Source organism: Anser cygnoides, chromosome 25, assembly GCF_040182565.1.
Source record: "Anser cygnoides isolate HZ-2024a breed goose chromosome 25, Taihu_goose_T2T_genome, whole genome shotgun sequence".
Lineage (NCBI taxonomy): Eukaryota > Metazoa > Chordata > Aves > Anseriformes > Anatidae > Anser > Anser cygnoides.
Window position 1 is genome coordinate 4,182,190 of NC_089897.1, and position 14,517 is coordinate 4,196,706.

The window sequence follows — 14,517 nt, forward strand, 5'->3', positions numbered from 1 at the left end:
TTCTGTTTGAAGAGCCTGTGTCAAGGATGAATTTGAGATTTTAATTTTCTTGCTGTCACAGGAGCTATTTATAGACACGCCGATAACTTTTTGTCAGAGCTGCACTTTCAGTGGCTGCCAATGAATCTTTCTTTAGCACAGATGTTTTTGGCACAGCACAGTACAAAGTGCAGCAGGAGGAAACAGGAGAGGCTGGAAGCAAATCCTGTCTCAACTAACACACACAAATACTGCGGGGTCGTCTTTCTCTTCCTCCTCTTCCTGATGCACCAGAACAGCATCTCTCTCAGCCCTCTCTCTTTCTTCCGTAATGTTTTCTTGGATGCTGTCACCATTTCTGGGTGATTTTCCTTGACCAGATACAATTCAGCTTGTTAAAAAGCAAGGCCTCTGTTCCAGCCCAGCAGTTTGGCGATCGGGTGCGTCTTGGTTTAGCTCCCCTCCTGCGTGCTAGAGGTGTGTGGCACCATGGGGTGGCACTGAACAATCACAGCAGGTTATACTCTGGTCATAAACTATTGGTTTTCTTTTTCCTACACCACTAAGCTATTTTATTGGCTATATACTGATGCTTAGGGGATTGATATCCTGCAAAATTTGCATTAAAAAATAATCATTGATGTCTTAGATCAGTAAGCCAAGTTCTTTCCCCAGTTAGACGCTGCAATTAGGGGTAAACCAGGAGAATCCTTTAATTTCAGAAGGTATAATGCTTCCCTGCCTTTACTAGCTTTGAATAAGCAGCCATAAAAGCAGACGTTCCTCAGGGTAAGGACCACTGTATACACCAGATCCCTGTTGCAGGTCCCCAGACACTAATAACACAAAGATGCCCTGCAGTAAGAGAAGTTTTTGTACCATTCCAACAGAGAATTAGAGGGGAGGTAAACGCGGTGCATGCCGAGCTGCTCAGGTCCCTGCACACGCTGCTGAACCCCCTGGCTGGTGCATGGTTCCTGGCACAGGTTCTTGTTCAATGGGTATCTGATCTTTGGTGCGTGTGTTTTTGAGTGTCTTGGGTGTTATCAGTCAGCCTGCGATGTGTACAGTATTGTAAGGTATGTTATCTTGTGTTTTTTTCTTCTTTCCCTCTCCTCCCTGGTCTCGTCCTCCTCCCAAGTGCCCAGCTCCCCCAGGTATTTAAGAATCCGACAGCCAAATCTGGAAAGCATCAATCTGGAGTGGGATCACCCAGAGCATCCCAATGGAGTCCTCACAGGATACAACCTTAGATATCAAGCCTGTACGTGCCACATCTTATCTTCTTAGTGATAACAGCTAAGTCATTCAGTGTTTTCCTTGCTGCTGGGTTACCTCCGTGCCTCACAGAGAAAGCTCTCTGTAAGGAGACTTCCATCACCAAACGACACCACTGGTGTTGGAGGGGGTCCTGGAGCAGTGCTGCGCATCTGTAGCTTGCAGCTGACCCCAAAGAGCTGTGGGCACTCGGCACTTCTCGAGTCTCAGGCACAGAAGGAGGGAAATCAGTCTGAGCTCAGGTTTAGAAAGCCCTGTGAGCACCGTCCGAGTGTTTTGTGCTCAAACCCAAGCTCCTGGCTCCATAAGCGATGCTGCCCGGAGCACAGCGCGTTCTGCGCCATGCTGGGGGGAGGACAGCTTTCTGTCTGAGACCTTGGCACTCGTGCTAGGGCTTTCCTTGGCCACGCACACCACCCTGAGTGTCAGCGGCAGCAGGTCCCCCAGCCCCATGCCCAGACAAGGCGTACCCAGCACCAGATCCAGGTCTCGGAGCCCTTGTGGCCCCGGGCTCCCTGCAGGTCCTGCCCTGGGGGCCAGGTGACATAGCACAGCGTACCTCCGAACCCGAGCTGAAGCCGCCACCACCTGCCTTTCCTCCCCAGTTAACGGATCCAAAACGGGCAGGACCCTGGTAGAGAACTTCTCTCCCAATCAGACAAGGTTCACCCTGCAGAGGACGGACCCCATCTCGCGCTACCGATTCTTCCTGCGCGCCCGGACCCAGGTGGGAGACGGAGAAACCATCGTGGAGGAGTCGCCAGCCCTGCTGAACGAAGGTATGTGCAGAGCCCCAGCTGCTGGCCTCGCTGCGGGGCTGGGGGTGTGACGTGCACGTGTCAGCCAAAATGGGCAGGTCGGGGAATCGGGAGGTCCCCAGAGCGAGCAGTGCGAGATAACGATGGGTGCACATCTGCCACCTGCTGCGGAGGTGGGCAGATGACTGGCCTTGTGCACTAAATCACCCTAAGGCTGTCCCTTCAGAGCTCTGCAGGAGCAGTACGGACAGCCAGGCACCACCTCTGCAGCCTCAGTAAGAGCTGGACATGGGGCAGATGATTTCTTTGGTGCTGCAACTGCATCCTCCGGGCTGCCCCGTCACCCCGCAGCCAGCAACTGACCTGACCCAAAGCAGAGCCCCAGCTCCCTAATGAGATAAAATGCCCATTGTGAGGCATTCATCAAACTAAGTGAAAGTTCAGGAGCCCTGAGGGAACTCGGGGAGACAAAAGCTGGCTCTTTCCTTTCTTTAGCATTTGCTAAAAGACCTATGATTTAGTTAGCGCAATGATTTAATGGGGTTTTTGTCTCCTTTCCTCCATCTCCCCCGCCCCAACTAATGGCTCTGAGTAGGAAAAGTAATTCCTACTGATGGCCCAGAGGAAATGAAATGCTTCCTGGCATGTCTTAGGTGGGTTCCAGCAGCGCTAATTGCTGTGACGGGATCGGAGATGGGGCTGCACAAAGAAAACATCAGCTAGGTTGCACCTTGGCAAACACAAGAGGGGGAATATCAGTGCTTAAAAAAGGGGCTTTGCTGAATGAACTGCTCGGAGCACAGGGATGGGACTGAAGCCGTCAGTGCCGACAGCGGTTCTGGTTATTTCACATGTGTTTTTACTGGGTTTGCTTTTACATGCGGGTAACGGTGCCTGTTAGGGCACTGCTGACAAACAGCCATAACCACCAGCTATTGTGTATTGCTTAACTGGTTTGTATCAGCAAACAGCAGGTGAGGACAACGTCCACGTACCAAGGTAAGGGGCTCTGCCCGTCGGGCTCTGCAGCGGCCCCAGGCACCGCTGGGGCGCAGCGGAAGGATGAAGCGCTGGCGCTTACACAGAGAGAAAAGTGGATATGTCAAATCCCCAAGCAAAGTTACAGAAATACAGCATTTGACCTCAAAACATTGCAGCCCTGAGGTACAACACAGCATAGGCGAGTTGTGTTAATGACGGGTCATACAAGCACAATTAGCAGCTCTAAATGAGTTCGATATGGAGGTACCCGCTGCAAAGCTACGCAAAAGGGGAATCTGGAATTGGAAAAAAAAAAAAAAAGGAGATTAAGAAAATTAAACCCATTAACATCCAGGGGTTATTTTCTGCTTGCCAGACTCATTCACCTAAGAAGTCTGAATAAAACCCAGCTCTCTGCTGCCCTGTGTCAAGGGCTCACACCCACACAATGCAGGCTAAGACCTGATGTTAGAGTCCCACGAGAAAACCGAAGGCAAAATTCGGTGTCAAAACCGGTCCTTGCTGGGATTAGGTGTAAGCACCTGCTTAAGTGCTTTGCTTAATCAACACCGCTGGCATCTCTGCAGCTGAGCCGGTGTGTGGTTAACCTCCAGCTCCAAGGGATCGTCCCTGCTCTCTGCCCCGTGCAAGCAGGAGGGCGATGGGTTGGAGCTAATGCATTTATTTCCTCTCTCTCTCAAGTCTCTGGTGACTGTGTGCAAGTGGTCCCCAGTCTCCCGTTGGTGTGTGCTGGTTGTTTTATATATTCCTTTGTTTTCTCTTCCCTTCTCTTCTATGCTGTCCTCGTATTCCCCTCTCTATCCTTGGCACTGCACCCTGAAGCCACGCCAACCCCAGGTACCGTACCAGCGGAGGAGGTAACAGGCATGGGGCAAGGCTCACTCCAGGCTCGCTCGCGTGTGCTGGCAATTAAGCATGCACTCCGTTAACCCTTTCAATGGGAAGGTGAAGCACCAGGGGCCTGAACTGGGCATGTGGAATGCAGGCAGGTGAAATGGAGCACGGCAGGAAGAGGGGACCAGCGGCAGGCTGCAGGGCTGGGTCTGCAGGGATCAAAATATCTCTGAGCAGCCTTAACAGCCTCCGAGATGCCAAAATGACAGGCAAACAGCACAGCTGCCACGGGCTGTGCAAGCAGAAATGAGAGTCAAGTTGCACTGTTAATGAGGATTTTCGCTCCAGGTCTACACCAGCCCTCTCCCTTTGTAAGCCTCAGCATCACTGCCCTGTGAAACACCCAAAAACCTTTCCCAGCGGTGCCCAGTGAAACAAAAACCTTTCCAAACCTCTCCCTTTTAGGGCTGCCAGGGCTCTAACACAGGACAATCCTTTTGCTTCCAAGCCCATTGAAAGGGTTAAGGACAACGTTTGTGCCCCAGCTGTGCATGTCTGCATGCGAGGCTATTGCTGGCTTTGCCCTCTATATTGCACATTTCTCCAGCAGCACTGAAGCACACAGAAACCTTCTCATGACGGGGGGGCAGGGTATCCACCTGCTTCAAGGAAACCTGAATCCCCAATTAATCCAGCCTCCAATTATCCAGGTCAACAGTGCAAAGCCTTAGCATAACTTGGTGCCCAGAGGACGCCCACCTCCTCCAAGAGCTGCAGCCACGACTTTCCCCCCCCCCGATGCGGCGTTCCCACAGGGGTTACAGCCCTGTAACCCAGTGCTCGAGGGGCAGCAGCAGCGCTAGGCGATGTGTCCAGCCACAGCTCACCCCTAGTGCTGCAGAAAAGCTTTTTTGGTCTCTCTTTCTGGACCCTCTGCCCTGCACCAAGGGTGCTGGAAGAGGTCGTGCTTTGCCCTTGCTGGCTGCAGCCCCAGGGCACGAGGACCAGCCCAGAGCAGGCACTGCCGAGGTGCAGGATCTGCTCTGTGCACTTCTAGGTTGTGCTTCCCTACCTCCTAGACGTTTCTCCTCCTTTTATTTTGTTGCAGTGACATCTCTACTCAACGTTATTTTGCTTTTTATTTTCCCTTTCTGAACAGCTGCCAACCTTTTCCTTACTGTATTTCTCTTCCTTAAACTATAAATATTAGGGGGTAACAGATTGGTCTGCTTTGGCTGTCGGGAAACCGAAAACAAGCGAAACCTTTGGGAACCCCTGAGGGCTGGTTTACTGCTGCAGCCGTACCTCAGCCAGGTTTAGCCCATCCACAAGAATCCAGATTTTCTTTGTGGATCAGGATCAGCTTCTGAAGTCGTTTTCTACTTTCGGCAGATATTGCTGAACTTTGAAAGCACGGCGTGATCTCTTTATCCTTCCAGCATCGTATCGATTCAGGAGTAAGTTCTTAACCTACTGGAAGCTTGATGGATGAGTTGCCATTCAAAGGATAAGTTCATTAAATTCTGTAAGAATAGGGGCTATTCCTCTATTTTTCCTTTCTGCTAGGAGAAATGGCAAAGAGCAAAGAGACGCAAGCACTGGAAGGAGGCTGAAAAGCAGTAAGCGGAGCAGTAGGTCTTTACGCACTAACTCTCAGCATTCACAGCCTTCTGGCTGCGATACACTTCTTCGAGAGGAATCGAGGCAGTGTAAGCTGCAGCAAGACACAGAACAAATCCTCATCCTGATACCGAGCCGAATGTCGTTTCGGGTTAGGGCACACATCCTGGGCAGCCAGCGCAGGCGGGTTGTGGGAGCTGCTTCCGCGACTGAAGCGGTGTTTGTCCTGGGAGGCTGTTCCTCTTCCAAACCAGTACGGGTTTCGAGTGAAATGCCGTTTGACCTTTCTCTAAAGATTCATCTCCGCTCAGTGACCTAGATTTTGTAGATTTTACAGATTCACAGTGAAAGTTGTCTTAAACTGCAGTAAAGCGCTATTTGCCATCGGCTGTTGGCACTGAAAAATGGCCTTTTTTTTTTTTTTTTCCAGGGGAAACCTTACATACGTGGGGTCGTAGCTGTTCTGTAGGCATGTGAGAAACTGGAGCAACTTGATGAAATCAAAGTGAAGGGCAGAGGCTTTACCTTAGGAAGCCTTTACGTTTCCTAAGCCAGAGCTGGATGGAGGGAAAGTTGCTTTGGGGAACAGGTGACGTGCAAAGGGCTCTCATTCACACAACGAATGAAACAAACAAAAACTGGATCCCAAACTACCCTTGTGTATGTCCTTTTGTCAGGGTCGTAAACAGCATTGGTCTTAGACTTTCAAAACATTGATTTGTTTGTTCCCTTCTTGTCGCTCCACAGCTAGGAAGCGGAGGAGAAAGGCTCAATTGTTCATTTTGGAAATGGGCAGCAGCAGCGATACAGAGAACTGCTGACCCCTCTCTTTTAGATGTCATTCAATCGCTTCTTTCTGTTCTTGAATTTCTTATAGCTGTCAGATTTGGAGCGTTTTTTTTTTCTTTTTGATAAAGACTTTAACAATCTCCTTCTGTTGCTAGAAACTGGGAGAGGGAGAAGGGAAAAAAAAGTCCAAAAATGTATTTGGCTAATCATCTAAATTCATGAAAAATTAATCAAATTTCTCCAAGCCTAATTATTTTGTAGACACACCCAAGGGAAAGCTGTTACTGCAGCCTAACAACACATTAAAAGCATCTTTAAATAATTAAAGAGCAGTATGGCTGTGCGTTGGTTTTTGTATTTTGCAAAAACACGCGACTGCTCAGTGATACCCCGCACCACTTGGAGCAGGGCTCAAGCCCCTCTCAGAGCATGCTCCCTCCCTCTCCCATGCCTTGAATTTTCGCTTTTACAATTCTTATTCGCAGATTTCTTCAATCTGAGCATCCCCCAGTTTTTGCACAGGGCTCGGGCTCCTTTTTACCAGCCCGTTCCCAACCCGAGGAGCCAGGGCACAGCAAAGAGGAGCCTCTCGAGCAGCCCTCCTGCTGCAAGCATCTCCCTCATTACTCAGCCTATTAATTGCTACAGCCAGACTGCTGCATCCCGTGCCCATTACGAGAGCGTCTCCTCCCCACCGTGCCCCTCGGTCTCCTCCACCAGAGAGACTAATGTATCCTGCAGACAGAAAAAGCAATCTGCGCCTTGCAAAGCCGCGGCCGATTTATGAGCTAAGCGGTGGTTTGTGTGTTCCAGGAAGAGGGGCTCAGCTGTTGCGGGAGCCAGAGAACGGACGTTGCTCCTGCTGGCTTTTTCTCTGGCTTTTCTGGGCGTGCTGGGGCTGTTTGAAGCCTCCTTCCTTAGACGCTCCAGTTTTCAGGGTGCTGCTCTGCCCTGCAATTTGAAAAGTGGCCGCCCCTCGTCTGCAGCACCTCCTGCTTTCAGGCAGCGGGGAGATTTTCTTCCCCCAGCCCTCGGGTGAAGGCCGGGTGCGTGGTCCTGCATCTACACACGAGGCAAACGCTGCCAAAGTCCCCGAGCGAACCCGCGAGTGGGGAATGCAGAGAGAGAAATTCGGCTGCTCTGCAAAGCTCGGAACTGCTGCAGCCAGCGAAGTGTTACAGCTGCGTTTTTAGGAGGCTGTGCGTGGTTTCGGGATGGGGATGATCTTCTAACACCGAGCACTTGGTTCGAGCAGGTCTGGAGCTGCCAGCCAGAAGCATCCTTAATGAGCCCTGCCCTGGTCGCAGCGCTGGGGCCCCTGCCCCTCGCTGTCTGGGGGGAGCTCTGATCTTCTGTCGGAGACCGGCTTTGCCTTCCCCCAGACCGAACTGAGCTCTCATTAGGGGATGGATTTCAAAGGCCAGCAAATGCCCCTTATCTTCTCTCCCCCAAATCTACCAGCTGAGCTTTTTCTTCCGCATACATTTTGTATTCAAACACAAATGAGGCTGCAGCTGTGGTTCCCGGGGCAGATGAGGACCAAATCTCCCAGCCCAGCGGGAGCCCCGCTGCCCAGGCTGGCCTCATCCTGCCCGGTGCTGTCCACAGGCAGGCTCTCCTCCTGCCCCTCGCTGACCTGCTGCTTTCTGGAGTCAAAGCTCCCACCTTGTACCCGTTCCCGGTCCTGCCAGGCTCATTCCTATCCCGGTGCCGACGCACGCAGCCGATCTCACGGGGACTTGCTGGGGGTGAGCCCGCGTTACCCTGATGCGATGCGATAGCCCCGCTCATGGGGAGTGTTTCCAGGAGAGCTCGTGCTCTGCTGGAGCAGCGTGGGCAAATCCCTCCTGGCATCACCATCGGCCAGGGTTGGGATGCCCGGATCAGGCAATCACAGGAGGGCTGCTGGCACCGTGGCACCCAGGAGAGCTCCGTGCAGCGGGATACATCCCACAGGCAGCGTGGCTGTGCTCATAAGGCAGGATGATGCACCCCTCTGCAAGGGATATCTTACCCCAGATCATCTCTGCCCGTCTAGGGGAGCGTTAACAAGGGCTCTCGCCTTCTGCTAAAGCCTCTGCAGCAGCGCCAGGCGATGCCCGCAGTCTGCTGGGGTGCTGCACGGGAGCGGCGTGGCGCAGTGACGTGCACCAGGGCTGGGAGCTGGCTGTTGGAGCAGCTTTTCCTGCAGCTCCTGCCCTTCAGCAAGTTGCTCGGTGCCTTGGTGGGTCGTCTTCTCCTTAGCTGTGATTTGAGGATTCACAGAGGAGCTGCATTAGCTAATAAGGTTGTGGTACTATTAGCTAATAATACCACAGCCCCACTGTGCAGGGTTATCGTGGGCATTGCAAGCCCAAGCTGAGGACGTGCAGCGCGATCGCGCTCACAGTAACCCCACTAATCACTTAACCTCCTGAAAAATGCCATGAATCAGCAGACGGCTGGTCCTGCCTCTCAGCCCAAGAACGGCATTTGCAATGTAAGCCTCAGGACACAAGAAAGCGAAGGGTTGGTAAAAACTGGGTGAGCGAAAGCAATGCAGACCAGCACCCCCCTATCCTCCCCCCACTGCCACGGCTCAGCCAGGTCAGGGCCGGCTTTGTGACGCCACGTGCACCCCCCGAGGACAAAGTCGTGCAATTCTCCCACCCAGCCTGGCTCCCATCACCGTCGCTGCCGTCTGTCGCGGGTGGGTCGGCTCCGTCGCACGAGGCCGGGGTGGGAGGGAGGTGGCTGCTCCATCCCGCTGCTGCTCCATCGGGCGCTGTGCTGCTGCATGAGGCTCTGCGAGGCGCCGTCGGTCGGTCCCTGTGGCGGCGAGGTGCTGGGCACGCCGCGGGGTCGTGCTGGCCATGCCCTGGGGACGTGCCGGTAACCGTGGTTTTATTGCAGCTGCGCGCAGTAGGGAGCTGGACGGCCTCACCTGCTGCGCTCCTCTGCCCTGGGACTGCTGGAAGGGCTCAGATTTTGAGGGGGACCACCCTGGGGCCTTAGCTCTGGCCTTTCTGAACGGTCTCTGGTGTATTTGTAGCCTTGAAGGGATGCTCGCTCCCATGCAAGCTGAGCTGGGACTGGCTTGGTGATAAAGCAAGCCCTGGCTTTGCTCTGGGACACTTTTTAAAGCACTTTCCTAGAGCTATTCTCATTTGGGTGATATTTGCAATAGCCATTTTCATTTGCCTGATGGGGATTTGTAATCCCTTGATCTACAGAAGAGTAAGTAAATACAATTTAATGCAAGCACCACAGGATTTCATTTACCTTCGGCAGTTTAAGCAGCTCTCCAGATGCATTTTCTGCTGGCAGCTTTTCAGGCAGTAGGGCAAATAGTCTTTACAGAGCGATGCCCTTTCATACCTGAGGGCATTCAGCAATAGTTTCCAGTGCCCCTTCCACCAGCCATGAGACCAGTGCTGTTGCTAGCTCCTGTTTCCCATTCGTGACAGCCAGCTACAGCCCCTGCATCAGCCACGGGCTCTGATCCTGCTCACAGCAGGAATTGCAGCCCTGAGCCAAGCCGAAGCCACAAAGCCGAACAGGCACCTTATGGCCTCCTCCAGCCGGCTCAAGCCCGTGCACCCTCCTTTGGTGGCGCTCAGGACCCTGTGCAACCACGCCAAGAGGTGTGCGCGATGTGTGCCTTTACCCTTTTGCTCATCCATGTGGGTGGGGGCCAACAAGGGCTATTTAGAAACCAAATTGTGCAGACTTTTCCCCTGGAAATCTTAGGGCGTGCCAAGCCCTTTGTCCTAATTTAAATGTAAATGGTGAGGGGCGGTGATGGCACAGTAGCATCCAGCACCCACCGAAGAGCTAAGGCCCCAGCAGTGCTAAGGCTGCTTCATCACCAGGCTGCAGGACCAGCGCAGAGACCAGCAGGGAAGGACGCAGCTAAGCCGCAGGCCAAATTGGCAACTCAAAAATGCTGGAGGTGTCGTCCAGCTGAATTAGTGTATTAGTGAATTAATTCGTCGCTGAATTAGTGTAATTGCGGCTTGCCTGCTCCACGACAAATTGGACGGTGGTGTTTTAAGAGTTCGGTCCCGTTCCTTATTTCGGAGAGCCTGGAGAGCTCCCAGCTGAAGGGGGTGATGGGTTTGAGCAGCCCACCTTGTTCATCCCCCCAACAAACCCCGCTCAGTGTTGCCCTTCGGTGCCCGCAGCACCGTGCAGCCCAGGAGGGGCTGGCAGAGGGGTGGGAGGCAGAGCGCAGGCGGCGGAGCTGCTGGGTGGCTGGCGCACGCCGGGCGGGCACAGGAGCAGGGGCTGGGTGCCGCTCACCCCTCGCCTGCTCCCTGCTCGCCCCGGTTATGGAAGGGGAAAGACCTCCAGGTCTGCATGGTGCCGTGCTCGGCGTTGGGAATGGCGAGGGCGAGCCCGAGGAGACGTAACCGCTTCTCCACAGCCAGTGTCTGCGTTTCCCTCTGCCAGCCGCAACCTGGTTGCCTCCAACTGCAATCGATCTAACCAGCCCTACGGCAACCCCAACCACTACAACTACCACAACTGCCACCACCACCGACACCACCACCACCGATACCACCACCACCACCGACACCACCACCACCACTACAGCCGCCACCACTCTGCCCGCCACCACCGTCGCAAGCACCACAACAACTACAGAGAGGGCTCCGGCAGCCACCACAAAGCAGGAGCTGGGTACTGCGCTTTCCTTTTCCTCTCCCCCCCTTGAAACCTACCGGGGCCTTGCTCCCTTCTCGCTCAGAGCCAGGATTGATAACGGGCACGGGCGAAGCCTCACCCATGTGGTGAAAGGCACCCCGTGCTCCGGGAATGGCTTTGCAAGCCGGAGGTGGCACAGACTCGGGGATTAAGGCTCGGGGAGGCTGCGCCACCCTCCTGGTCCCAGTCCCTCTGGCCAACAAGGGGATAACACGGCTCTCCCTGTGGTGTCATGCTTCTGAATTAGTGTGAGGGTCAGGAAAGAGGTAGAAGACCCTACAAAGTACTATTTTTGCCGTTACAAAGGGGTTCTGTTACTACTGTAGATGTCACTTCAAATTTAGCCCATCGTCTGTTAGCTAAGAGACCTGTCAGGGCTCATAGGAGCCGTTCGGGTCGTGGTACTGCTGCTCTCTGCAACGCGACCCAGTCAGAGCCCCCAGGGAAGCTGGGGAGGTGGCAGAAGCCACAGCCCCCAGCCGGGCTCCTGGGATGTACCAGGTGCAGAGAAAGCATGCAGCCAGCTGGAGCAGGGGATCCAGCGGTTCTGGTGGAGGCACGGTCTCTGCTCTGTGTGTTTTACTGATGGCTACGGAGAGAGGCAGCCCTCGGAGCCCTGCTCTTAAAAGCACTGCAGTAACAGGACCTGCGGTTGATAAACTACGGAGTTGTAGCCAGGTTATTCAAAAAAGGAACCAAGCTCATAGCAAAAGGGAACGCAATCAAAGGAATTCAGTTACGTAGCAATAGGATGCACTCAAAGACGCAAGTGCTGCCCTAACAAAATCAGTTTAAAAACTGGTGCAAGGGAGCGAGATGCAGCCTCGGCGCTATGTACGAGGGCTCAGTAATGAAGCAGTTTCACGAGATCGTTACCACAACGCAGTCACAGCTCAGCGAGCACATGGGAAGCGCTGCTAATTGCAAACGGGCGATTATCTGCGCATGCTGCAGCCAGGGGGAACGGGAGGGAAAGAGGCAGAGAAGCAAAAAGCAGTCGGGGAGCGGCACGAGGAACAGTGCGGGTCCCGAACAGCCCTGGGGACACGAGCCCAGAGCCCGAGCCGTAATGCAGGCAGACAGGGGGCCTGCGTGGCAGCGCAGGTTGGGGCTGCAGGGGGGGGCTCTGGGTCCCCCCCCCCCACCCCGGCATTAGGGGCTCTGCTGCCCTTTCCCAAAAGTCGCATAGCTGCCCTCCTTCCAGGGATGGAAGTTACTCCTTGGTGTTTTGTCAAACCAAAGCCTGAGCTACGTCCCAAAGTAAATAATAACACTAAAATCGAGGTGCAATTTCTCTGAAAGCTCTTAAAGCACACTGAGCTAGTGGCTTAGCTCCACCTCGCCAGAAATAGAAGTTCATCCACTCTCCAAAGCAATGTCGACAATCCTCAACTTCAAAATCAGAAACGAGTGACTTCATTGCCCCACTGGCTGTCTCTAGACCCAGTAACATAAAAATATTCTTTCCCAGCTGTGGTAGTGAGTCCGTGCCTACTCATGCGTGCATCTTGCGTTCGTTTAGGCACGGGTGTAGCCAGATTTCCCTGCAGACTGAGGTCTTCAGAGAAGCGCCACGGAGGTCTTCAGACTTCCAAGCTAAACTGAGTGCAGTTGGACTTCAATGCCAACATGCAATGAGCTACCGCTAGCAAACCCCCCCCCCCCCCCCCCAAAAAAAAGTTTGGCCTTAAGGCTCTTGTAAGAAACAAATGTGGCCTCAGACATGCTTGTAGGTATCGAAGCATTAACTTTAGGAATGGTTTTGTAAGATTCTACCGGTACCGGATGCTAGGTGAGCTCTCATTTCTGTCTAATCCGAAATACTAACTCCTCTTCTAACCTGTCCACCAGACACCAATGGATCGTCCATATGGGACATAAGAGCTTTGGCTAATAGTAACTGGGCAAACATCACCTGGAGCCACAATTACTCTGCAGGAACTGACTTTGTGGTTAAGTATATCACCAGTAAGCATCAGATCGCATGGGGACTCTATAGGGTTGTGATGCCATTAGAGATCCTGCCAGCTCTCAGGGCTGCAATCCGTAATGCAGTCTTAATTACTGTGTGTTCAACGATGCTCTGTGGCCACGTGGAGGGGAGAGGAGGTGGCAGGATGCGGTCGTAGCCATTTAGAGAGCACCAGAAGTAGTCCTGGTGACTCACAGGAGATTCCCCCTCCTTGCGCTGATGGTCACGAGATGCTCGTATGCACGAACCATGGATGTGTTTAGTTCATTGAGCTGGGCTCCATGTGGGCTCAGTGTAAAGAGCCTTTGAAAATATAAATATGTATACATGAACGGGGACAAAACTTGTACAGAAAACAAACCTACATAAATTGGAGGGGCTTTATATACCTTTGAAGGGCTTGCTGAGCCTGGAGCTGGCAGAATCACCTCTGATCCCAAACCTCCTGGCGTATCGGATGTCGTTGTCTCTTGCAATTGTAAGGCTGTACGTAGTCAGGAAACCCCAAGTCAGTATCTCAGCTTTAGTGCTTGTTTGGAAAAGACAGTTACATGTTATTGGTTGTATTTTATTTTATTTTTTAATAGATAGGCAGCAATGAATGCTGCTTATCTCTGACTTTATTTCCCAGCCATTTCAGTCTTATTGTCTGGTATGCTGGTTTTAAATTGGCATTTAAAGTGAGCCAACTACACCTAGCCATCAACAGTGAGCCACTTGTGGCCGTTCACAGCGCTAAGAGATGACCTTGCTGACAACTTAAAGCAGTTCTGAAGGCACAGCCAGTGCCTGGTCTCGCGCTGCAGACAGAGCAGGATGTGCTGGGGAAGGAGACCCTTTTCCCCCTCCTGAACTATTTTCCATGATTCAGGCTCCAAAGCCTGAAGGCCGAGGCCCCGAGCCCCCAAGGCTCCCCTTGCAGCCCCGTGGGATGCCGGCGATGCCCCCGGGAGCAGCCACATCCCAGCTGGGGTGAGGGGGCTCGTGCGCTCGCTGCAGCGTCCAGCTGCCCACCAACCTCAACCCACAGGAAAAACCCTTTGATCAGCTGAAAGGCACCAGGCAAATTCCAGACCGATTGCTTTAAAAAAAAACAAGTATCCAGACCTGAAGCTGGGCAGATAAAGGATCTGTCAGGACTTCAAAGCAGGGAGCGATCTCCTCAATAGCTCCTGGTGGTTTTTTCAGTATGGCAAGCAGGGATGCAGCAAAGCCCCCACCCTCTTTCTGCACTGCTGTTTTTATCCTATTCCCAGTGAGTACTAATCACGGCGCCGTTAATTGCTCCTTGACCATCGAGCCGTGTTATTTCTGCTCGGTGCCTGGGGCTAGCACAATGCATCACCTGCGGTGCCAACGAGGTAATCTCACCGAGCCTCCCGCGGCTGGGTTTGATGTGCGGTTTCTGTTTCTCAGGTAACAAGACAGAGAAATCCATCCCCGTTAAAGCTCAGACCCCCTCCTCTGTGCAGCTGGCGAATCTGACGCCGGGGATGGTGTACAAGCTGTGGGTGTTCCCCATATGGTCTAGCCCCAGCGAGCACTCGTACATAACCTTTACCACCAGCTCAGGTGAGAGGGGCTCCAGCCCCGGGGCGC

The 14,517-nt window shown here is 53.2% G+C and overlaps 2 protein-coding genes across 21 annotated transcripts in view; one reads left to right on the forward strand and one right to left on the reverse strand.

Moving 5' to 3' along the window:
* Window positions 1-14,517, forward strand: part of NFASC (neurofascin) — an 87,354-nt gene that overhangs the window by 57,545 nt on the left and 15,292 nt on the right. For 9 of the 20 annotated variants that reach the window (XM_066983210.1, XM_048070839.2, XM_066983216.1 and 6 more), the window contains 6 exons: window positions 1,121-1,243; window positions 1,863-2,036; window positions 3,840-3,854; window positions 10,692-10,922; window positions 12,798-12,914; window positions 14,335-14,490. The exons of 1 other annotated variant lie outside the window; for it this stretch is intronic. In XM_066983210.1, coding sequence (XP_066839311.1) covers window positions 1,121-1,243; window positions 1,863-2,036; window positions 3,840-3,854; window positions 10,692-10,922; window positions 12,798-12,914; window positions 14,335-14,490 — 816 coding nt within the window. The remainder of the gene's footprint in view (window positions 1-1,120; window positions 1,244-1,862; window positions 2,037-3,839; window positions 3,855-10,691; window positions 10,923-12,797; window positions 12,915-14,334; window positions 14,491-14,517) is intronic. 10 more of the 20 variants (XM_048070850.2, XM_048070856.2, XM_066983219.1 and 7 more) reach the window with 3 other exon arrangements.
* The window catches only part of RBBP5 (RB binding protein 5, histone lysine methyltransferase complex subunit), a 91,994-nt gene that overhangs the window by 6,517 nt on the left and 70,960 nt on the right, over window positions 1-14,517 (reverse strand). The gene's annotated exons all lie outside the window — the stretch shown is intronic.